General features: G+C 39.0%; 1 protein-coding gene and 1 non-coding gene across 2 annotated transcripts; both read left to right on the top strand.

The window, feature by feature from the left end:
- Nucleotides 1–623: 623 nt before the first annotated feature.
- Nucleotides 624–680, top strand: LOC119497813. Its single transcript, XR_005208994.1, has one exon. It is a non-coding gene; the product is annotated as a U7 small nuclear RNA (small nuclear RNA).
- A 1,266-nt stretch (nucleotides 681–1,946) lies between these two features.
- On the top strand, nucleotides 1,947–24,444 carry lpcat3 (lysophosphatidylcholine acyltransferase 3). The gene is made up of 13 exons (XM_037784967.1): nucleotides 1,947–2,161; nucleotides 7,298–7,405; nucleotides 9,686–9,792; nucleotides 10,324–10,417; nucleotides 10,671–10,708; nucleotides 14,389–14,567; nucleotides 14,731–14,839; nucleotides 14,929–15,015; nucleotides 15,296–15,459; nucleotides 18,892–19,039; nucleotides 20,586–20,741; nucleotides 23,136–23,279; nucleotides 23,389–24,444. The coding sequence occupies exons 1-12, from the start codon at nucleotides 2,077–2,079 to the stop codon at nucleotides 23,253–23,255; spliced, it is 1,395 nt and encodes a 464-aa protein (XP_037640895.1). The 5' UTR covers nucleotides 1,947–2,076; the 3' UTR covers nucleotides 23,256–23,279; nucleotides 23,389–24,444.
- Nucleotides 24,445–25,884: the final 1,440 nt, after the last annotated feature.

The raw sequence follows: 25,884 nt of genomic DNA, 5'->3' as shown, positions 1-25,884 counted from the left end.
GACGGGTAATATTAGTGTTCTTTGTCACTTCTGGGAAGTGGCATTGGTTCAACCAGTGAAGATCTGAACCACCTCCTGAACCAGTCAGCGGTATGGCCGTGCAGCGAGGCTTCGGACGTCATCAATGACGTCATTGGTCTGAAACGATACAAAGCTCGATACGCGCATCGCGGAAAACTCCCTGGATCACTCGACACACGCTCCGAAGCCTCAACACAGCACGTAACATCACTACATAACAAAACAATCATAGCAGTTATATAAATGTAAAGGAGTAAAGAGTAGTCAACAATATGCCCTCTTGAAATGTAGTGGAGTAAAAGTAGTTCAGGGTTAGGGTCAACGTTTTTTTTTCTTTCTTTCAAGAACTATTAAAAATATATATTTTACTTGATAAATGCCAAAACCAGAAAGCTTAAAATTAAAATAATAACCCTTACACAATGTGTCTATGTAGAATATATATATATAGTTAGTTAGTTAGTTAGTTTAGGTGATGTTTATCATAAATATACACTCGACCTTTACGGTTATTGTTGTTATTATGTTAGTTTTAAGTGGCTACAACATGACACCATAACAGTAGGGTATGTATTCAGTGTACATATACTGTCATTATGTCTATGTCTATTTGCTCTTTAGAAATTTCTCTAGCAGGTTTCTCATAACGAGAAGCCCACATACCTTGTTGAAAATAAATACAATCACTAATTTTTATTCAAAAATAATAATAATAATAACCCCTACACAATGTGTCTATGTAGAATATTCTACATAGACACATTGTGTAGGAGTTATTATTTTATTTTTTAAAATTAATTATAAATGAAATAAAATATTATAATAATAATTAAATATTTTCATATTAAAGGTTTGTCGATAAGAATAGAATTTCAATAATGTTTAACTGGGTAACTGAACTTTTTTTGGTAAATCATATAAGACAAATCATTATTAGACTATTGAAGGTAATTTTTATATATAATGTCTGGAGAGGACCTTTAATTAATAAATGTAGTTCCTGTGTGTCTCCACCAGGGGGCAGCCTGACACTAGTATGAAGGTTAATCTTCACACATTATCATGCACTAACTAGTTAACTGGTTTGCTACACTTTATATCATGCTGGGTTGTTCTGCTACTGATAGCCTACCTGTCAGCCCCACAAGTACAACCATTAGCTATGAGAACAATATCTATAATATATATATATATATATATATATATTTTTTTTTTAATTTGATAAATGCCAAAACCAAAAAGTTTAAAATTAAAATAATAACCCCTAAATAATGTGTCTATGTAGAATATATATATATATATATATATATTTTTTTTTTGTTGATAAATGCCAAAACCAAAAAGCTTAAAATTAAAATAATAACCCCTACACACAAAATTTATATTTTTATATATATATATATATATATATATATATATATATATATATTAAAAATAGATTTTATTTGATAAATGCCAAAACCAAAAAGCTTAAAATTCAAATAATAAATATATATTAAAAATATATATTTTATTTGATAAATGCCCGAACCAAAAAGCTAATAATAACCCCTACACAATGTGTCTATATATATATATATTAAATTTGATAAATGCCAAAACCAAAAAGCTTAAAATTAAAATAATAATCCTTACACAACGTTTCTATGTAGAATATATATATTAAAAATATATATTTTATTTGATAAATGCCAAAACCAAAAAGCTTAAAATTAAAATAATTTTATATATATATATATATATATTTATATATATATATATTATTCTGGGTATTCTCTGGGTGTTCTCTGCTACAGATAGCCTTACCTGTCAGCCCCACAAGTACAACCACTAGCTATGAAAAGAATACCCATAAAAGTGTGCTAAATGTGGGCAGGAGGAGGAGCAGGAGGAGGAGAAGTAGGAGGAGAATCCCACTAACTTGGTGAGGAGGTTGAGGCCTCTATAAAGCACAGTGAGTGTGTCAGTGTGTGTAGATGTGTGTGTGTCTGCCGTGTAGTGAGTCAGTAGAGTTCACTGAAGCGTCGCGGAGAGACGTTTCCGCCCACAAGAAAGATGGCGGCTCCCTTGCTGGAGAATCTGTCGGAGTCCTTAGGATCCCCGGAGCCGGCGGTGCGACTCCTCTTATCCATACTGATCGGTGAGTTTATTACCTCTGTGGTTCTGGTTACATGGCAGTAAACGGCACCCATCCCGGTGACATGTTTAAAGAGCTCTGTGTGTAACTGTGAACTGTTAACACTCAATGCTAACAGCCCCACCGCTCAGCCAGGTCACATCTGACACATCAAGCTACAGGCTGCAAACCAGCTGTATTTACTCTACTAACTTAACCAGCTAGCTGCATGTTTACCATGACTAAACACTCACCAGACATGTGTGTCCAGAAAAGCCTGGGAATAAATCACACACACCCTTAAAAGTACACTGTGTTTCCTTCAAAACATCAGCAACTAGCTAACTTAGTGGCTGTAATCTCTGACATGATGGGGATCATCTGGTGTAAAGGCTAGTTTGGTTTCGTGTCAAATAGTATATATATATATATATATATGTATGTATGTATGTATGTATTTATATATTTGATAAATGCCAAAACCAAAGAGCTTAAAATTAAAATAATAACCCCTACATAATGTGTCTATGTAGAATATATATATATATATATAAATATTAAATATAAATATATAAAACATCACCAACTAGCTACCTTAGTGGCTGTAATCTCTGACATGATGGGGATCATCTGGTGTAAAGGCTAGTTTGGTTTCGTGTCAAATAGTATATATATATGTATATGTATGTATGTATGTATGTATGTATTTATATATTTGATAAATGCCAAAACCAAAGAGCTTAAAATTAAAATAATAACCCCTACATAATGTGTCTATGTAGAATATATATATATATATATAAATATTAAATATAAATATATAAAACATCACCAACTAGCTACCTTAGTGGCTGTAATCTCTGACATGATGGGGATCATCTGGTGTAAAGGCTAGTTTGGTTTCGTGTCAAATAGTATATATATATATATATATATGTATGTATGTATGTATGTATTTATATATTTGATAAATGCCAAAACCAAAGAGCTTAAAATTAAAATAATAACCCCTACATAATGTGTCTATGTAGAATATATATATATATATATAAATATTAAATATAAATATATAAAACATCACCAACTAGCTACCTTAGTGGCTGTAATCTCTGACATGATGGGGATCATCTGGTGTAAAGGCTAGTTTGGTTTCGTGTCAAATAGTATATATATATGTATATGTATGTATGTATGTATGTATGTATTTATATATTTGATAAATGCCAAAACCAAAGAGCTTAAAATTAAAATAATAACCCCTACATAATGTGTCTATGTAGAATATATATATATATATATAAATATTAAATATAAATATATAAAACATCACCAACTAGCTACCTTAGTGGCTGTAATCTCTGACATGATGGGGATCATCTGGTGTAAAGGCTAGTTTAGATTTCGTGTCAAATAGTATATATATGTATATGTATGTATGTATGTATTTATATATTTGATAAATGCCAAAACCAAAAAGCTTAAAATTAAAATAATAACCCCTACATAATGTGTCTATGTAGAATATATATATATATATATATATATATATATATATATATATATATATATATATATATATATATAAATATTAAATATAAATATATAAAACATCACCAACTAGCTACCTTAGTGGCTGTAATCTCTGAAATGATAGTGATCTGGTGTAATGGCTAGTTTGGGTGTCGTGTCAAATATAGTATATATATATATATATATATATATATATATATATATATATATATATATATATATATATATATTTCAAGATTTTTTTATTTATATATATATATATATATATATATCTATATCTATCAAGAACTCTCTCTCTATATATATATATATATATATATATTTCAAGAACTATATATATATATATATATTATTTGATAAATGCCAAAACCAAAAAGCTTAAAATTAAAATACAACCCCTACATATTGTGTCTGTAGAATATATATGTATATGTGTATGTATATGCATATATATGTATGTAAATATGTATGTATGTATGTATGTATATATATATATATATATATATACACACACTCACACTCACCGGCCACTTTATTAGGCACACCTGTTCAATTGCTTGTTAACACAAATAGCTAATCAGCCAATCACATGGTGGTAACTCAATGCATTTAGGCATCTAGACGTGGTGAAGACGACTTGCTGAAGTTCAAACCGAGCATCAGAATGGGGAAGAAAGGGGATTTAAGTGACTTTGAACGTGGCATTGTTGTTGGTGCCAGACGGGCTGGTCTGAGTGTTTCAAAAACTGCTGATGTACTGGGATTTTCACGCACAACCATCTCTAGGGTCTACAGAGAATGGTCCGAAAAAGAGAGAAAATATCCAGTGAGAGGCAGTTGTGTGGACGGAAATGCCTTGTTGATGTCAGAGGAGAATGGGCAGAGTGGTTCGAGATGATAGAAAGGCAACAGTAACTCAAATAACCACTCGTTACAACCAAGGTATGCAGAATACCATCTCTGAACGCACAACACGTCCAACCTTGAAGCAGATGGGCTACAGCAGCAGAAGACCACACGGTACTAGCACTGGCCACTTTATTAGGTACACCTTGTACCTAATAAAGTGGCCGGTGAGTGTGTGTGTATATATATATATATATATATACAGGTCGCTACCACAGCGTTGTCCGGTCTGGGAGTTTTCTGTGTTTTTGTCTTAGAACTTTAACCCTTTTCTCAGTGTATAATATATATATATATATATATATATATATATATATATATATATATATATATATATATATATATATATATATATATATATATATATATATATATATATATATATATAAAAAAAACAAAAAAAAAAAACATCACCAACTAGCTAACTTAGTGGCTTTAATATCTGACATGATAGTGATCTGGTGTAATGGCTAGTTTGGGTGTGGTGTCAAATGGTGTCAACGGTTGGGAATCTTCCCCTCCTTTAAAGTGTTGGTTTAACTAACAAACTAGACAAGTAGGTCAAGTTAGCTGGACAGTTAAAATGCAGATTACCAAAAATAACATTGTTTTGTTTGGCTGCAGGATTAGCATAATTGTATGAGGCTGGTGAAAATAATAGTCCCCAATGTGTTGATGGGGGAGGGACATGCTTTGACAAGCAGAATGAGCAGCACAGGCTGCCAAAATATGTCCCCCTACCCTCCATTTTTTCCCACTCAGTTGAGTAGAGGGGGCTCTGAGGGGTATAAATATGTGTGGCCACAATTTGCTTCTCATTATTAAAGTTTGCTTTAATTTAGGATCTATGTTTTAGTGCAGCTCGTCTACTTTTGTGACTGGTCGCACTGATGGAACATAATAATATTGTAGATTATCTGTTCATATTTCTGAGTGAGCAGGAGGGTGATGCAGCTGCAGAATGAGTTTTTTAAAAAAATAGGCTGTGAATGTGTTTTAACAGCATTTCAGTGACTGTTTAAATGGATTACATTTGTTAAAGTAGCTGAAATAAAATCATTAAAAAAAACAAACTTCAACTTCATCAACTATAGTGTGAACAGAAACAGAACTGAGTCCTCTTTCAAATGAACTAACAATGTGAAAACAAACAGAACAAAAAAGTTCCTATTCTGTTGGTCCAGTTTTTAGTCCACTTTAAGAGGACTGAGTTTGGTTCGTTTAAAAAGGACTATATGTGAAAACACCCTCAGACTACTGGGTCTGACTGTCATGTGGTGTTTGTGTGGATGGGGTGGGGGTGGGGGAGGGCGTCCTCCATGCTGTCCTCTCTGAACTTTGGTCTGACACATGGACACGTCTGTTTCTCTCTGTGTCGCCTCTGTGACACCGACAATACAATAGACTGAACGTGGCCTTTCAGGTCAGACTTTGGTTGGCTAATGCCTGAAAACCCTTCAGTCAGCCTGTTGCATGCTCCTTCACCCAGTGTTGCTTAATATCTCTTGCATAATATTGTAACCATATAGTAACCACCTTGCACTACAAGAGCAGAGCCTGAAATAACAGGAGGTTTTATCAGCGTTTCCTCTGCTATACATAGGCTGATATGATTTGTGATCTGTGGTCAGCAGACTGCTTTGCATGAGCTACTACATGGTAATGGACTGTGTGGCTTGCAAGACTCTGCATAAGTACACTCAGATGATTAATAACCTACAGCTGCTCCATACTTGATTTATTAGATTGCAAAAGTTTTCAAAAGGATAAATGGAAAAAACAATGTGTTAATTTGTCTCTCAAGATTTCCATGTTCTTGTCTGTGACACTCAAAACACATCAGAAATATATAGTTCAGGCTATTGGTACCATAGGTAAATTTGGTTTGCAGTAAAAAGACGAGGCATTTTACAAACACAGATAATAGACGATGCTCCACTGATCACTAAAACCCCAAAAATAAAATACAAAATAAATAAATAAGCAAACGTTGCTTCTATAACATCTGTACTGAATTGCCTTTTTAATTTCTTAAAAAGGCGACTCCTAAAACAGCAGGGCACTGCAAGCAAGCATTACTCAAACGGGAGCATGTAGTGCATTTCCAGACGAATATTAATACACTAGTGTTAATATGCACCAGTGAATATTTATGGCAGCAGGGTGGTGCATGTGACTCAAAATAAACCACAGTGCCCCTTTTCATCCTCATGAAGGAACATGTCTGCCAGTGCAACGGTGTGTTTAGTGTTTGGACGACAATGGAGGTGTATGGCAAAGAGGAACAAGCCATATCAGGCTTTGGCTACACCAACAACACTTGTTAGTGAGATCAATTTATTAAGATTTGTTGACAATAAGAAGAATATAGAAAATTGCAAGAAGAATTTGAAGAAGGTGTTTACAGTTACATCAATAATTACGTAACAATCAAAGTCAAAATGTGAACGAGTCCGACTGAACTGGTTGGAAATGGAAAGAAATTTGACCATGATCACTGGTGAGTGTTTGTCCTTTTATAGTCCTACAAGGCAGTTATCTTTCTCCTTGAGATGCCAGATTTGCAGCAACACACACCACACAAACATACCAATGATACTAATGTGCTACTGTGTGTGTGCACACCATGTGTTTATTATACCACAAGGTCGGTGTTGTGGCTCATTTAACAGGTATGTAGGCACCTGCTGTAGCTCCAATAACATGTTTTCCTCTCTCCTGCAGGTTATCCCTGTGCTCTGGTGTACCGGCGGTTCTTGTTCTACCAGCCTGCCACAGTTATACACCTGTTCCACACGTTCTCTGGACTGGCACTAGCAGCATTCAACTTTGGTGAGATAAAGGGAGCATTAGTTTTAATGCCTTAGTTTTAAGTAATCTTTTGGCAAGTTCCTATTCCTTGAGTTTTTTAAGATGTGTGTTAGGTCTTTTAAAGCTGCCCTGTTGAGATTTCCCTGTAAACACACAAAAGTTCTGTTTAAATTCACTGTAACTTATCAAAATTGTGTCCTTGAAATCATGTTGAATGCAATTTCTTCCTTTTAAAATATTTGTTTTTGCCACTAGCAGCGGCGCCAGAATGAGTTTTGTAGTTGAAAGGCATCCAGCTTTGGATGACGTAATAGGCTAGTGAACTTTTTCACATCAAATTCTATTCAGTCTCAGTTTAGCCTATGTTTTTGTTGAACTAAAATATGGTAAGAAATGCATTCTCCCATCTCATCAGTGTACTTACAGATCCAATTCAAACAACAAACTCAATTTTTTTTTAGCGCAGTGGCCCGCCAACAAGCGGTGAGCGTGCAAGGCCTTTTCTAAAATGCGCCGCGCTCTTAAACGCTTCACACACATTCTTACATTAAAAATGAAGGACTAGATGTCAGATTTGGTGGAGATCCATGGTGGACGCCCTATGCTCCCAAGGGGGCCAAGAGGATTAAGAAGAAGATGTCAGATCTCTTTGATTGCATTTGAAGTACACAATGCTTGATTATGATTGGATAAAGGTCCAACATGTTACACCTCTTCCTAACCTACAGCAATCGAGCAAACTCTGGTGAATGGAGCGCGAAAAACTGTCCAGTTAGGAACGAGCGAACATCAGATTGTTTCAGTTTCTCTCAATGAGGATGTCCTAACCTGCTCCATGCGACAGCAAACAGGCCAAGCTTGTTTGTAAAACTGCCCCCCCTGGCTCTATTTATGCAAAGTTTCATGCACCTCCAACCTATTTTCACTGGTCAAAATCGACGCTGCCAGTAACTGACAGTTAATCAATATCACTCTCTCTATGGAATAGAGAGTGACATCGCTCGTAGTATATCTAGATAATTTCTCCAGAATTTGCCCGGTCGCTGTATGTTAGGAAGAGTTGTGAGACGCCGTAGGCTTAGACATTACTGCCAACGTTATATGACTGTAATACACAGGGTACCTTTTTAATTTAACTTCATATAAACTTTAAATTCATCTTTGAATTACAGATTTAATGTAACATCCAGAAGAAACGCTGGACAGAAAGGACTTTTGCCTCATTTAGTTTGGAACAAAATGGATTAGTGATGTGGATGAATCATCCACTATTGTTGAGTCATTTCTGGGCTGATGAGGAAGCAAATGTGGTGCTCTTTAACAGACTCCATCAGCAGGTTTGACAACTCTAAATTCAAATGTTATCCTCATGCATGTGGCCCAGACTCTTTTGATATGCAGCTTAATATACAGTTCATTGAGTTAATAGAGGGCTGAAAGTAACAATTAGTCTACTGATTCATTTCTCAGGTTGTTTGGTCCATAAAATGTAACATGTAAAACATAAAAAAAGAAAATATATATATATATTTTGCAGTGTTTTTTTTATCCAACTAGCAGTCCAAAGATTAGCTGCAAAGTTTAAGCAATGTAATTTGATCAACTGAACATTAACTTTACAACTATTCTGATAACTGATTACTTGTTTTAGTCATTTTCCAAGCAAAAATACGGAACATTTGCTCGTTCCAGCTTCTCAAATGTGAATATCTGATGCTTTCTTTTGCCACATATGATGGTAAATTGACTTAGTTGCGGCCCTAAGTCAATTTACCGTCATAAAGGACTTAGAAAACCAGCAGATATTCTCATTTGAGAAGCTGAAACCACACATTTTGTTGGCTTAGTTTTGCTTAAAAATGACATTGATTATCAAAATTGTAACTCAGAAAGTAGAGTAAATTTATATTGCTAAATGCCCAAAATGACAACAATGGTAAGAGGTGCTCCTCCAGAGGGGATGAAAGGATGGATGGAAGAAGCATCCTCATGGATGAGAGTGGCATGCTGGAGTAAACACAAACGGCTAACATCGATCTCTTTCTCTTTTCTTTATTCTGTTGTCGCTGCACTTGGATTTTACAGCAGGTCTGTTGCTTTATCTTTCTCCTTGTGGAATACTTTTCCTCCCAACCCCTCTTTGAAACGGATGTATATCGTGGATTTGCCCTGTTGTCCTTTCTCCATCTCTGAAATTGTGGAGGGAAAAAATGCTGTTTTCATGTCTAGTTCTACAGGTCACACTTGACTGCACTCACCATCATCCCCATCCCCCCCCCACCCTGTCCGTCTCTTTCCCAGGCTCTCAGATCTATCACTCTGCAGTATGTGTCCTTGTCCAATTCCTGATGCTGAGGCTCATGGGAAGGACAGTAACAACTGTCCTGAGCAGCTTTACCTTTCAAATGGTGAGTTGTCCCAGTGTTTAATTTTCTTTTTTCTCCCCTTTTCCATACGTCCAGGCTCACTTTATAGCATTAGCTCCCTTTTGTCCACTGTCAGACTTTTACTGCAGTGGCTCAGGTACTGCCCACCACTTTGTCTGATTTCTGCATCTGCATTCTGTGGTTCCCTTTAATTGCATTTTTATTGCATACACACAGTTTGTCCCTTGTATTAAGAGGCCCACTTCTAACCAATAATCCTATGATGTAGTCACATGCTTCCTGTGGGCAGCCTTTATTTTTGCAATCATTTGCATTTATTGCTCACCCTTTTAGAAATACAGTAATGAAACCAAGTTTTTACACAGAAATGTGCCTACGTTAGATTTACTTTGTTTTTAACAGCATACTTCCTGTGATTTATTTTGTCGGTTTCCTATTTTCATTCTTTCTCTGTATGGTGGAACTGCGATAAAGATTTGCTTGGAGATGTTGGATAATGCGGAGGTATTCTTACTGAATGTCTTTGTCTTTCAATCCTCTCTCTTCCTGTAGGTATACCTGCTGGCAGGGTATTACTACACAGCGACAGGGGAGTATGACATCAAGTGGACCATGCCGCATTGTGTCCTCACACTAAAACTTGTTGGTGAGTTGACTACAGCTCTCCTTGCACTGCTTGACAAACCCAATTGTTTCATAAAAGCAGAAGTTTTTTCATTTGATATCTTCCTCGTTGCCATTGTTGCAATCTCCCCCTATACTCTAGTGAATGATTAACACACTGATAAACTGCTGACATGGCCTTTGCATGCTTAACAGTGCTCATTCAAAATGATCATCATGACAGCATTAGTCACCCTAACATAGTTTCTGACACCAGTTGCATTTTCTGATTACAGGTTTGTCATTTGATTACTTTGACGGCGGGAAGGAACCAGTGAGTTGGTTGATCTCTCTCTTGCTTTTTGCCTGCTTGACCATTCGTCAATATGTTGGTGTTGTCTGTCTTGGAGTGTTCTTTGCAACTAAATGTTTGGTCCTCAAAAAGAACAATGGCTCAAACAAAGACCATACGAAAAGAGTGATATCTGCACACTCGCTTTGTTTTATCCGACCACCAGTTCAAAACTCAAAGATATTAAGTTTACTATCATAGAAAAACAGCAAATCTTCACATGTGAGAAGCTGGTTCCAGAAAATTTAGGCATTTTTGCTTGAAAAGAGACTTAATCGACTATCAAAATTGTTGACAATTCATTTTCTGTCCAATTAGTAATACAATAGATAAACTAACCATTTAAGCTCTACACACATACATTCAAACAGGTGTATAGGATAATAAACAATAGCTATAAAGAATAGCTATGTTGGCGTGGAATCATAGTTATTACCATAAATCAACATTGTGTGGGAGCAGATATGTTCCGTTGACTCAAACAGATTCCGTAACCTATTAGACACCAGTTACTTAGATTAGATTAGATTTATTTCAAACAGAGTCGGCCCTGACCAATTTGGAGAGGATAGGTATCCATCCATCCATCCATTTGCAACCGCTTATCCCGTTAGGGGTCGCGGGGGGGGGCTGGAGCCGATCCCAGCCGACATTGGGCGAAGGCAGGGTACACCCTGGACAGGTCGCCAGTCCATCGCAGGGCTGACACATATAGACAGACAACCATTCACACCTACGGGCAATTTAGAGTCCACAATTAACCTAACCTGCATGTCTTTGGACTGTGGGAGGAAACCGGAGTACCCGGAGAAAACCCACGCTAACACGGGGAGAACATGCAAACTCCACACAGAAGGGTCCCAAGCCGGATTCGAACCTGCAACCCTCTAGCTGTGAGGCGCCAGTGCTAACCACTGCACCACCGTGCAGGATAGGAGTAGGATAGGTATGTTGTTGTGTATTTCGTAATAATAGAATTAAAATAGTATTAGTAAAAGTTATACATTTTAGGGCCGGTTCTGATTTCGAACATGTAACAAACAATAAGAAAACAAAACAAGAATAACCAATAAAATGAACAGTGAACATACACAGCAACTTCTAAATAAATAAATAAATATTGTAAGTTCGAAAAGGAGTATACAGAAGTAAACACTTCTCCTAACCCTTTCTATAACTTAAATACTGAATTTAATGTTTATCATGTATACACATAAATGCTCATCTTAATATATAAAACAACAAGATGAATAATGCTGTATTGCAAAGCAAACAATACTAACTTAAAGCTCAGAAGATTGTGAACGCTTCGGCCGCTGGATTCAGATCTTCCCACTTCACTAAATCAGTGTGAAACTAAACCAACAAATAAAACCCTCATAGCAGGACAACTAACAACCCGAAGCAGTAATGAAATAACTGCAACATAACAAAAGGGCTTTGTGCTTGTGAGGGGCTGCTCTGACCCTCTGCTCGGCTTTCTCTCCTTTATATGTAGCTGCAATCAGCAGCTCAGGCGCACTCTATTTGCCTATTAAAGGCTCTGTGGAGGAAAAGACAAGATGATGTAGAACAGAGGGAAAACGGGACACAGCAAAGGGCAAAGAAATGCCAGCAGAGGGGCGGGTGATGAGGATAAAATCGTCCATCACGGTATATTTGATAATGCATTGCAACATCAGCATATATTATGATGCAGTACATTTTTGTAACCAGATGAAGTATGAGTAGGGCTGGGTATCGTTTAAAACATTATGATACCAGTACCAATACCAGTGCCCATAAAGGGACTCAATGTAAGAATCAGAAATTGCATGTTAACAGAGACACCTGCGGCCGTTAAGTCAGCATCCTGTTGCTCGCGCTTGTGCTCGCACTACCTAGACGCGAGCGAGCATCGGTTCAAACAGTGAGGCAACACACACGAGACTGAACATGATTGACAGGCATCATGTTGAATAACGTTAGCAACATTAGCCAGCTAAAACAACAATATCACTATATATTTCACATGCTTGGCAGTAATGTTAGCTTATCAAACAAAGGTCTCTCCATGAATTGAAGGCCCGGCCGATGTTGATCCTAGTGTTAACTTTTCCTGCTCCAGCCTCCCGACCGTGGTCAGAAGGCACGGGGAAGACACCGTAGTTTTGGTCATTTATTTCTGCGCAAACTGTAACTTCCACTGTACATTCACTTGATATTCTAAGAGCTAAACTAACTCTCTTTTGCTCCGCTGCTCACTCGTTTTGCCGCCGCTCACTCTCTTGCTTCACCACTCACTTCCCACGTGGAAACACACTCCCACAATAACACAAGTTCTCTCCCGACCTCGGTCACATTCCGGTTTTGCAAGACGGGCTTCAATAGATATAACTTTTTGTGCTTCCGTGGAGTTTGTGTTGGAGTCTGAGTTGCGCTGGAGGCTGGTCGTTTGTTTGCGTTAGCGGACTCCATTTCTAACCAACCGTTAGCTATCGTTAGCTATTCCCTGTAGCTGCGCTGTACAGGATAGGCACACGCAAGTGCGCATGACGTCACATCCACTGGGACACCGACCCGAGTCCTTCACATAAAAAGTAGTCTACAGGCTGATAGACGAAACACAGAAAGTCACGGAAGGTCTCATTTTTTTAGGTTAGGTTACAACCTGTTCCCTCATTTGCAATAAAAAACAATTTATCTGTGTAAAAAGTTACATACAGTCCCTTTTTAAAGTGATACCAATAGAGTACTTCATTTGATACCGATCATGTGAAATCTAAGCATTCAGTTGCATAAAATGCCACCACCATCATATAAATAGTAATCTTTTTCTGGATCAAAAAGGATCGAATGCAGGTATCATTGACTGAAGAAGTTTCGATACTACTTGGTACTGGGTTATTTCAATTGATAACTTAAAGGTATAGACTATCGATACCACGCCCTAAGTATGACTGACTATTTTTGGCTAATCCAATTTTTACTCTAATACTGGATTCCTCAAAATTAATTTGAATCACATTGATACAAAAATGCAACATTACCCAAAATGACAGAATACAACTAACGGTTTTAAAGAGATAGCTATGACAGTATAAACGGTATCGTCAGATCGCACCACTCATGTTAATCATTGTTGTGTCCCTGCCCTGCCTTTACCAGTTTAAAGCTCATTCCCTTACAATAACTTTGTCTGTTGAGCAGCTTTTCCTTTTCCCATTCTTTCACTCAGCTTGTCTGTCTACAGTATGTTTGCTTCCTCTCTAGTGCAGCTAGTATATCTGTGACAGCTGTTAATTGCCCCTTCTGTTGCTTTATTTTATTTTTATTCTAATGAGTGTTTTGCTGTGTTTTTCATTCTGTTTTATCTGTGTAAAAACACACATCTGCTCTCATCTGGTTAACATTTAAACAATATATACACACTTTTCCGTACAAAGTTTACAGCCTGCAGTTAAATGCCAGTTAATGAGTGTTCAGTGCAGTGATACTGAGTGTGTGCTCAGTCAAGATTGTTTCTAAAATAGTCCTTTGTAACTAGATACATCCTGTATCAGCGTGCTTTTAAAATGAATCCTCTGCTCTCTTCCTCCACCACCTTCATCCCTCTTTCATATCGCTCTTCTTCTCTCTTATTTTTGTCATCATCTTTTCCTTCTCATATCCTTAAACTCCAGTCCCAGCTGAGTTCAGAGCAGAAGAGCTCAGCCCTGCCGTGTGTGCCCTCCCTGCTGGAGGTGTGCGGCTTCTCCTACTTCTATGGAGGCTTCCTGGTGGGGCCCCAGTTTACACTGCGCAACTACCAGAGGCTGGTGGCGGGGCAGCTCACCGACTGCCCTGCAAAGCCTCCGAACAGGTAAAAAAGCAATAAAATGACAAGTGATGAAAAGAAAAAATGAGCCTAAAGACTATCTTTATTACATCTCCGTACAATAAGCCAACTGTGCAGTGTCACAGCGCTGCAGTTAACATTATTACCTTCCAATCTCCCATCGCCATCTTGTTTCTTTCTCTTCCAGTGTTATACCGGCTATGAAGAGGTTTGCTCTGGGTTTTCTCTGCCTGGTGATATATGCAATATTTAGTCCCTATTACTCGGACAGCTACTTCTTAACAGATGAGTACGAGGTGAGAATGGCAATATGTTCAAAAATAATCACCGTGTATGCTTTTCAATGTAAGACGAGTCTGTCTAAAATGTATTTCCTTTTCCACAGGCTCAGCCCTTCTGGTATCGCTGTGTGTTTATTCTGCTTTGGGCTAAAATCATCTTGTATAAATATGTCAGCTGTTGGCTTATAGCGGTAAGTAGCTTCTTGTTCTGCAAGTATGTGCATGAAATGTGTGGGAAAAAGTGGCAACGGATGACTGATTTGGTTCCTAATTAAACCTCATTTATATGAAAAATGTATTTAAATACAGCATCTAGCTTAATACCTGCTGTGAGAGAGAACAAACACCACCTTTTACATACCTTTGCATACACTCAGACATGCATGAGCCCAAATGAATAGTCCCAGTATATCAGGTTCTTGTGCTTCATGGTGTGATTTTTACATAATGAAAATGTTTTGTGTGTTACAGGAGGGTGTATGTATATTAGCCGGACTAGGCTATAATGGCGTAGTGGATGGTGAGCACAAGTGGGACGCCTGTGCCAATATGAAGGTGTGGCTCTTTGAAACCACGCCACTTTTCGGAGGAACCATCTCTTCCTTCAACATCAACACAAACGCCTGGGCTGCCAGGTCAGTGTCGAGCCTGGAAATCTGTGAAGCTCTCTCCCAGCTTGCATTCAAAGCGCGGTTGTAAAAGTTAAATATTTACTTAGATGATAACAGTGTAGAGTGGTGGAAGTAGAGGTGATTACAGTTCAATCCAGTTTGCGTGTGTGTGGCAATGCTTCACAGACGAGGAATAGCATAGCATCACATGCCAAGGCCTCTCTTCACAGTTTGCTTTAACACCAAAGGCATCATCGTAGGGAGGGAGCCAACGGCGTTTGAAAGTTTGCAGTTTTCCAGCAGGCGCCTCATGCATAAAACATTTTGAACTGGTGACATCATTTGACCACAGTGAGCAAAGCAATTTATTGAACATACAGTTTATTACATGGTCCATTTCAGTTGACTGCATTAGATACCTAAAAGCTTACTTAGCTTACTTCATGAGAGAGTGGATGAGGAGGAGGAGGAGGAGTAGGAGTGACATCTTTCCAAAATATAAATTCCCTCAACAAGTAACTAATTAGCAAACTTTACTTCTTACAGTATCGCTGGATGATGAAGAACTTTCATGCCCGCCCTCGCTAGATAAATGCTCTCATTGTTTGACCCACAAAGAAACAGTCTATTTATAGTCACATATGCGCCACTTCGTAAGCAGTTTAGTATTAAATGGGTTGACTTTGATACTGTGTTTATTTAGCCTTCTTCCTCTAGAAGCGAATTATAAACATGCATGCTTTTTGTGAGGCATTTAAATTAAATTTAAGTGGCTTTATTGGCTGCGCTGACTAAATACAATACAATGTTGCCAAAGCATGTTAATACAAACTTATTATTAGAATAAACAATAGCAGTACAAAAGGACAAGGAAAACAAAAGGGCTTTGGATAATAATGACAAAAGATATAAATATATACAACAGATTACATTAATTATTTGTCATGTGAGACGGGGGGGGGGGGCTGTGAGATGTGATACAGGGGGATGTGAGATGTGAGACAGACGGCTGTGGGACGTGAGACAGGGGAGGCTGTGAGATGTGAGACGTGAGACAGGGGAGGCTGTGAGATGTGAGACAGGGGAGGCTGTGAGATGTGAGACAGGGGAGGCTGTGAGATGTGAGACAGAGGGCTGTGAGATGTGAGACAGGCGGATGTGAGACGTGAGACAGGGGGATGTGAGATGTGAGACAGAGGGCTGTGAGACGTGAGACAGAGGGCTGTGAGACAGAGGGCTGTGAGATGTGAGACAGGGCTGTGAGACGTGAGACAGAGGGCTGTGAGACGTGAGACAGAGGGATGTGAGACAGAGGGATGTGAGACAGAGGGATGTGAGACAGGGGGATGTGAGATGTGAGACAGAGGGCTGTGAGATGTGAGACAGAGGGCTGTGAGACGTGAGACAGAGGGCTGTGAGACGTGAGACAGAGGGCTGTGAGACGTGAGACAGGGCTGTGAGACGTGAGACAGGGCTGTGAGATGTGAGACAGAGGGATGTGAGATGTGAGACAGAGGGCTGTGAGACGTGAGACAGAGGGATGTGAGACAGAGGGATGTGAGACAGAGGGATGTGAGACAGGGGGATGTGAGATGTGAGACAGAGGGATGTGAGACAGTGGGAATGTGAGACAGAGGGCTGTGAGATGTGAGACAGAGGGCTGTGAGATGTGAGACAGAGGGCTGTGAGACGTGAGACAGAGGGATGTGAGACGTGAGACAGGGGGATGTGAGACAGAGGGCTGTGAGATGTGAGACAGAGGGCTGTGAGATGTGAGACAGAGGGCTGTGAGACGTGAGACAGAGGGCTGTGAGATGTGAGACAGAGGGCTGTGAGATGTGAGACAGAGGGCTGTGAGATGTGAGACAGAGGGCTGTGAGACGTGAGACAGGGGGATGTGAGATGTGAGACAGAGGGATGTGAGACAGTGGGAATGTGAGACAGAGGGCTGTGAGATGTGAGACAGAGGGCTGTGAGATGTGAGACAGAGGGCTGTGAGACGTGAGACAGAGGGATGTGAGACGTGAGACAGGGGGATGTGAGACAGAGGGCTGTGAGATGTGAGACAGAGGGCTGTGAGATGTGAGACAGAGGGCTGTGAGACGTGAGACAGAGGGCTGTGAGATGTGAGACAGAGGGCTGTGAGATGTGAGACAGAGGGCTGTGAGATGTGAGACAGAGGGCTGTGAGACGTGAGACAGGGGGATGTGAGATGTGAGACAGAGGGATGTGAGACAGTGGGAATGTGAGATTTGAGACAGGGGGATGTGAGACAGAGGGCTGTGAGACGTGAGACAGGGGGATGTGAGATGTGAGACAGAGGGATGTGAGACAGTGGGAATGTGAGACGGAGAGGCTGTGAGATGTGAGACGGGGGCCCTCTCTCCAAGTCTTTAGATAGAGGAGCTCTGGGAATATTTTCTTATTTGGGTTTTATATCAGAAACTGGTCAAATCGGTTGCCACAGTGTGCCGCCTGTTTAGGGCTGGATAGGTTTCCAGTTTGTTCTGGGACTTTGTTAGTTCTGTCCAATATATCCAGCATACAGTAGGGAAGAAACCAGTGTGAATCAGAGAGGCATGACTAATTAGTATGAGGACAGTGTTTGATATATGCAGAAGCTCCTCAAGGGGTCAGTATCCTTCAAACAAGCTAGTTTGTATTAAGTGCCGTCTGAAATACCGTTTATAGCTTCCAAATGGCCACATTCAAAGGTAGGGTGAAAAGTCAGCTGTCCTAGAGAGAGGAAAGAAGCAAAGCATGAATCAAAGAGTCAGTTATACACACTGAAACTGTCAGAAGTAGTTGTGTGAACTGTGAAGCATGAAAAAAGGGAGCTTGAGAGAGAAGTGTAAATCCTGCATACTTTCTCGCCTCTGCGCCTTTTTAAGAGGAACGTGCTCGTCAGATTCTCGGTTTCTGAAAGCCACAAAAATTATCCCCAAAGTTCGAACGTCAGAAAGGTGTGAGTGTGCGTGTGCGCGTGCGCGTGCGCGTGTGCGGACGATGTTAATGATCTAACAAACACTTTGTTTTGAAGCATACTGATGCCTTAAAGGCCACGAGCAAGGCTTTTAAGCAGTAGTACTTCATGTACTTATTGTCTGACCCTGCTCTTTACAGCTCTATACTGCAGCTTGTTAGTGGTGTGCGGGAAGAAAACAAAAGCACCCTATTGAAAGCACATTGTGTGAGCACTTTTCTAAGATACTGTAACACAAAGACTGGGCCAGCATTGAATTGATGAGTACCCTTGAAGAGGATGTAAAGTTGTTGAAATGTTTTAATATAACCTCAGTTGCTATGCAACAACAACTTCCAGGTGAGTGAGTGCTTACCATGTAGGCAGTGATAGCTGTTGCATTATGCTTCTCTGACTTCCCTTATCCAGATTTTTAGTCTAAAAGAAACAATCCATAACTCTTGACTTATTTTTTTCTCTTTTCTTTTTTTAAGACATGTCTTCAAACGATTGAAGTTCCTGGGTAATAAGGCCCTGTCTCATACGGCCACACTCCTCTTTCTCACTATTTGGCATGGTCTTCACTCTGGATACATCCTGTGCTTCTCCATGGAGTTCTTCATTATCACCGTAGAGAGACAGGTACATGACAGATACAGGGCAGGGTGTGGAGATGGGTAGCCTTAAAGGGGACATATCATGAAAAACTCACTGTTTCAGTGCTTGTGCTCGTACATTTGGGTATCTGGAGTGCCTACCAACCTACAAACTGTGAAATATGACAACCCAGTCAGTTTTTGTGGGCTGCCTAGATCAGAAAACACATGATTCAACAAACTGTTCAGATTTGGCTCCCCTTCCTATGTCACATGTAGGCTCATTAGATATATCGCATACAGCGTGAGAACTACCTTTGCAAAGGGGCACCATATTTTTCTCACGAGCCATTCAGAGCAGACTGGGCTTTTTCGGGAGGGGGTCTTAAATAGATGGGCACTAAAACTGAGGGTTGTCAGAAAGAGGGTTAATACAGTATAAGCAAAATAATATGTTTTTGATCGGGCTGTCAAAGTTAAGGCGATAACGCATTGACGCAAATTAGTTTTAACGCCACTAATTTCTTTAACGCATTAACGGAATTGATCTTTCGGAGGTTGTAGCAGCCTCGGTTTTAAAGCTAGAGTGAAGATACTGGTATAATATGAAACTAAGGAATCCATTGATGCAATGTCATAGTAGCTTGTCGGGAAGGAGGCTAAATAACGCTCCAAACTTATACTAAATTTTGGCGAGGAAAAACTGTCATGGCCATTTTCAAAGGGCTCCCTTGAACTCCGACCTCAAGATATGTGAATGAAAATAGGTTCTATGGGTACCCACGAGTCTCCCCTTTACAGACATTCCCACTTTATGATAATCACATGCAGTTTTGGGCAAGTCATAGTCAAGTCAGCACACTGACACACTGACAGCTGTTGTTGCCTGTTGGGTTTGAGTTTACCATGTTATGAATAGTATGAAAGCATATTTTTATGCTAAATGCAGTACCTGTGAGGGTTTCTGGACAATATTTGTCATTGTTTTGTGTTGCTAATTGATTTCCAATAATAAATATATACATACATTGGCATAAAGCAAACATATTTGCCCACCATGTTAATAAGAGTATTAAATACCTGACAAATCTCCCTTTAAGGTACATTTTGAGCAGATAAAAAAGAAGTGCAATCATGCGATTGATCGCGATTTAAATATTTTAATCGATTGACAGCCCTAGTTTTTAAACATTAAAGCATGTAAACATGTTCTTGTAGAAACCCAAAATGCATGTATGAACCTGAAATGAGCATGGTATGTCCTCTTTAAGATAGTTATGTGCAGGAAGCTCAATCCATCGGGGTATTTATTTCTGTAGTGGTAAATGTGTTGTTTATCATTTGTATTATGCTTATTTTCTCAATAAAAGCTGACTTTGGGCTTTGTCTGCGTCATATAAAGCAATTGTTTTACTTTTTAACAAGAGACAGTCTCTTGTTATTAAATATCATTGATCAAAAGCACCTCGCTGCTTAATGAACTTGTAATTAAATATTGACTACAGTCACTATTTGGCATCAGTTTATTATAGAACTGTTGTTTTATTGTATTACTCTAATCATTATGGAATATGTGTCTGTGTGTGTGACAGGCCCTGGCACTGGTGAGGGACAGTCCCTCGCTGTCGAAGCTGGCCAACAGCGCACTCTACCCCCTCATCTATGTAGTCCAGCAGTTCATCCACTGGCTCTTCATGGGCTACCCCCTAGTGCCATTCTGCCTCTTCACCTATGACAAATGGCTCAAGGTAACACACGACTCTCCGAGATCATTGGATAAATATGTCCGCTCTCTATTGTAACGTTAACCTTCGGGTCTCATATTCCAGGTTTGAGACAACAGGGAAGAGAACCCAAATGCAGACAACACAGTTTTAATTACCAGGTGTTCAGACTTAACAGCTCTACGTTAAAGTAATAGCAAGTGGTGTTGAAATACAATCCCATCTCACCAAATTTGCAACATGCAAGCTTTGATTTGCAATATGAGATCATTATCTTCTCTCTCATTGTTGACAATGTGTAAGTAATCCAAACAAACACCATTCTGGCTACCTATGCAAGAGCATACAAGAGTCCTTTAGGAATCTGCAGTTTGTGACCATTTGCAATGTGACTGTAAGCAGTGCTTTAGTGAAACAGGCCCCAGGAAGACCGGTTTGAGTAATAGAGCCAAGAGTCAGATATCAAAACACTGCACAGCTGTTTATAATACTATGAGAGGGTACTTTACAACTCTGGAGAGTTATCAGGCTGGCATCATTTTATATTGCGTCATGACAGATCAAGCCAAGTCAAGTCAGTTTTATTTGTACAGCCCAATAACACAATCACAAATTTGGCACAGGGCTTTACAATACATACAGCATAAAATGCCGTCTATCCTTGGTCCCTTGTTTCAGTAAGGAAAAACGTCCCCAAAAAATGTTTAAAGGCACAATGAGTAGGATTTTCCCAAAAAGAAAAAACAATGTATAGACTCACACAAAAACAATCCCTGTCAATCATCACGTAAGACCCACTGGAAGTGTGTGGAGGTGTGTGTGTATCTGCAGAGACCCTGCCCTCTACCTGCATTTTCTCTTTTCTTTTATTATTTTGCTGTGTTTGGAACGTTTCTGGGCCTCAACCTCTATAAAAACGTAGCGACCAGATGACAGTAAACAGGCATCCAAGAGGAAGTCATGAAAATGGCGGACACTGTGCCAAAAAAACACAAAAATAGTGAGGCGAAACGAGTGAATCTGGGATTGGCTTTCACCTGCTGGCCGGCACCGTAACTCTCGCTGAGCCGGTGAGGAAGGGCCAACTTTGAATGTTGCGTTTATATCCGCAATCGACAAATCCTAGTCATTGTGCCGTTTTAAAGCTGAAGTCAGTAACTTTGAGCAAATATGATAAAAACATTATCTTTATAAAGCGGTCACTATATCCTGACAGTAGTGCATGAGACAGATAATCAGTGAACAAAAATCATGTTCCACTGTGTCCTCCGGTGCTCCTAATGGCATTTGCAAGATTTCACAGCGCCAAGGCAACCAATCAAAGCCAAGGAGTCTCTACAGTAGCTGTCAATCAAAACTCACAAACTCTGATCAAACTGTCAAACTAGACAACGCTGATCAAATATGAATCAATATTCTGTTACTGTAATGCCTATTTCTCACCTCAAATGTTTTCAGAAACATCTTGTAGTGTTCTGTTTAGCTGTAACATGAGAAAGTCCGCTCTGGTCGGTGGGCGGTGCTTGGTTTTGGATCGACTGTTAAACTAAGAGATAAAGAAATAGGCATTACAGTAACAATATTGATTCATATTTGATAAGCGCTGCATAGTTTGACAGTTTTATTGGAGTTCATGAGTTTTGCGAGCAGTGACTGACAGCTGCTTCAGAGACTGCTCGGCTCTCATTGGTTGTTTTTTTCCGGCACGGTGAAATCTTGCAAATGCCATTAGGAGTACAGGAGGACCCAGAGGAACAGATAATCTGTCTCATGTACCACTGTCAGGATAGTGACAGTTTTAAAAAAATAGCATTTTATCATATTTGCTCAAAGTTACCGACTTCAGCTTTAATGGGGAAAATGGGAGAAACCTCAGGAAAAGCAACAGACATGCAATAATGTTGTGCGTAATAATATTATAATACAATACTTTGCCAGATACAGTAAACAACAGAAATATGCCATTCACGTTACAAAGTAACTTACCAGGAATGTTCACATGCAAACATTTAATTGGACGACGCAGTGCTTTGCCAGATGACATTGCATTGAAAAGAATGAAGGGACTGAGTGTTTTCAATGCAATAAGAAGAGAGTCTTAAACATGAAAAAGAGGATAACAGATTTTCATGACCTGGAACAGAAATGGTTAGGAACGATCTGTCAGGTGAGCTACTTAGCTGGTCTGGCCACTGGGAGTGAGAAAGCGTCTGGTATTTATACACAGGGGCTCGTTGAGGGACATTTGTGACCTGACAAGAGATTGAGGGAGAGCAGCAGGGTCAGGTGATCGACAAAGGCAGGAAACTCTCTGGTGGCGACAGGTGAGATAGAGACAGAGTAGGTGTCATCATAACATTGGGATGTGTTTAAATCTGGATTTTAATTTGACTGTTTTGTCACCTTTTTGTTTTTCAGGTGTATTCGTCCATCTACTTCTGTGGTCACGTATTCTTCCTCGTAGCCTTTTTAATCATGCCATACCTCCGTAAGGCGCTGGTGCCTAGGAAAGAACGGAGCCCAACAAAGCAGGATTAAATCTTGGTACTAAGACTCGGCATGGTGAGCAAGTCCAGGCCTTTATGCTTTGCCTTTTTGTTTCAGATGTAATGTTGTTAGAGACGAATGACGAGCTGTGAATAACATTTTGTTTTCTTCTGTTTCCTTCCAGGTCCGTCTAAGGCTAAATATCCACTGAAGGGAACTGTGACTTTCAAGGAGCAGAATGGAAAATATTTTAAGGCCTTTAGTAATATATATGTCCATGTAAAAATAAATTTCTATATATTTTTGTGTTTTAAATGGGAAGGGTGTTTTTATAAACATTTGGAGAAATGTTTACAGGAAATGACCATCGTGCCACATGGGGTAATTGTGAGCCAATCAGGGGCGATTTCCTGTTGTTGATTTTTTTTTTTTTTTTGTAAAGAAACGTTGGACTTGCAGAACTTGAGAGACTTACATGCTGTCGACACAGAATTGCACTCACCAGTCACGGGTTCAGAGTCTGCCATTGGCTCCGATGTCTTTTCTTTTATGTTTCATTTCTCTCTCTCATGTCTGCCACCCCCATTTAGCAGCAGCAGCAAGATTTCACAGGAGGTTTAAGCACAGCGCCAGCGTATGTGGCACTTTCTAATGTAATAATAAAAAAAAAATGCTTTCTGCAAAAGACAAATTATTATAATAATAATAATCATGGGAGGGGGGGTTTCTTGAAAATGGCTGCCAGTGGTTATACAAGCACTGTAAATCACACACTGTACACTAATCCCCAACTCAAAATGGCCTTGTATTAATGAATGTTTTTACAGTACATTTGTTTTGGTTTTAATTTGATTTGTGATGAAAAAAAGACTTGATTTTATAGAGTTTTAACAGCTTTTATGAAAAAGAACATTTTGTAGCTTTGGGATACAGTTTCATGAAATAGTTTGCATTGTTCTCCGTTTTCTTTCTTGCCATGTTTCCTCCCTCTCCCTCTGTTCGGTCTACTCCATTCCTCTGTCTGCCGTGATTCAAGCCCTCGGCCCTCAGCTCTGAAATGCACAGGCGTGAAAGTGAATAACTTCAGAAGGAGACTTGCACACTGCCCAACCATACACTCACAACAGTCAAATCGTTTGGGTTCATCTGATATTCACTTTAAATCTCCATAAATAGAGTGTTTTTTGAATGGAGGAATGGTCTCATTTTTGAACTGGAAGTAAAAGAAACAAAAAAAGTGTTTCACTTTATGACCTGCTTCTGTTTGTAACAGCAGGTGGTATTTAAAAAGGTGGTGTGTGAAGTAGAAGCATCTCATCCCACTGTGGGACTGCTTCTTTATTTTGTTTTGATTAAAACATTTTGTTGGGGTGGGGGGCTGGATTGTCTGATCCGTGGCATGCTGGAGGAACGCCGTCCTCTTGCTGACGCCACACAGGACGAACCTCACTGTAGCAACAGCCCAGATTTTAGTAATATTTATACATGACATGGTGATTATTAATTGATGTGAATTGCTATTTCAAGAGACTACTTTTTTGCCTTATTCCTACCAAATGTACAAAGGAAAAGAAAACTTGGGATGGATTTTTTTTTTTTTTGGGGTTGGGGAGGGAGGGGGGGGGAGTGATTTTCAAATACAATTTTATAATGTTCATTAAAATGCTGCATTTCAAGCAAGGACTTCTTGTTTGTATGTGTGTGTCCTATCATATAATTCACTTCCGGGCAATATAATAAAAAATGTTTTGTGACGGGGAGGGGGGGGGTTATAATTTAATTTTTAAAATTGAATTTTAAAAAGCATTGTGTTCGTACAACAAAGAAGAGTATGTGTATGTCAGTCTGTGGGGTGAATTTGTGGAATGGGTTAGGTGATGGGTTGAAGCAGAGCACAAATATAAATCACTTTAAAAAGCATATACATACAAAAAAAAGATATTTTTGGGAGGTATATGGTTGAGGAAGAGTTGTGGTAAGGGTTGGTTTATATCCACTTTTTAAACTCCGGATGGATATGTGGGGAGTAAATAAACTTGGGATGCTGTTCATATATTTAATTTTGGATGTAAATAAATCTGGGATAGTTATTATATTATATTATATTATGTTATATTATATTATACTATATTATATTATCATGCTATGATATATGAGTTATTAGAGGAGAAGTGAGAAAGAGGTTTAGGGAAATATAAGTTTTACTTCTCCTTTTCGGACACTATTACTCTTCTTTTGTTTGTTATTATTATGTATCTTTTTTTTATTTATTTTTATGTTCGAAATAAAGTCCTTCATTCATTCATTCATTCCTTCATTCCTTCATTCATTCATTCATTCATTCATTCATTCATCATGCCTTCATGGCAAGAGACTACTTTTTTGCCTTATTCCTACCAAATGTACAAAGTGAAAGGAAAAGAAAACATGGGATGGATTTTTTTTTTTTTTTTTTTTTAGTTGGGGAGGGTGGGGGAGTGATTTTCAAATACAATTTTATAATGTTCATTAATTAAATGCTGCATTTCAAGCAAGGACTTCTTGTTTGTATAAGTGTGTGTCCCATCATGCCTTCATGTGGCAGGGCAAAAGGGGTGGTATGACGTCATTTTGCAGTCTGGTGAAGGGAAGCTTGAGCAGTGAGGGAATAAAAAGAGGAGATTAATATATATAATATGAT

The sequence above is a fragment of the Sebastes umbrosus genome, chromosome 11, assembly GCF_015220745.1.
Source record: "Sebastes umbrosus isolate fSebUmb1 chromosome 11, fSebUmb1.pri, whole genome shotgun sequence".
Taxonomy (NCBI): domain Eukaryota; kingdom Metazoa; phylum Chordata; class Actinopteri; order Perciformes; family Sebastidae; genus Sebastes; species Sebastes umbrosus.
Note: the sequence above shows the minus strand (reverse complement) of the source record. Positions and strands in the feature narration are given on the sequence as shown.

Bases quoted from the DNA above. Each gene is read 5' to 3' on its own strand.
- lpcat3 (XM_037784967.1), top strand. From the start codon at position 2,077: ATGGCGGCTCCCTTGCTGGAGAATCTGTCGGAGTCCTTAGGATCCCCG. The intron at 7,406-9,685 runs GTGAGATAAAGG...TCTCTTTCCCAG, and splicing joins ACTAGCAGCATTCAACTTTG to GCTCTCAGATCTATCACTCT. The intron at 14,840-14,928 runs GTGAGAATGGCA...CCTTTTCCACAG, and splicing joins TCTTAACAGATGAGTACGAG to GCTCAGCCCTTCTGGTATCG.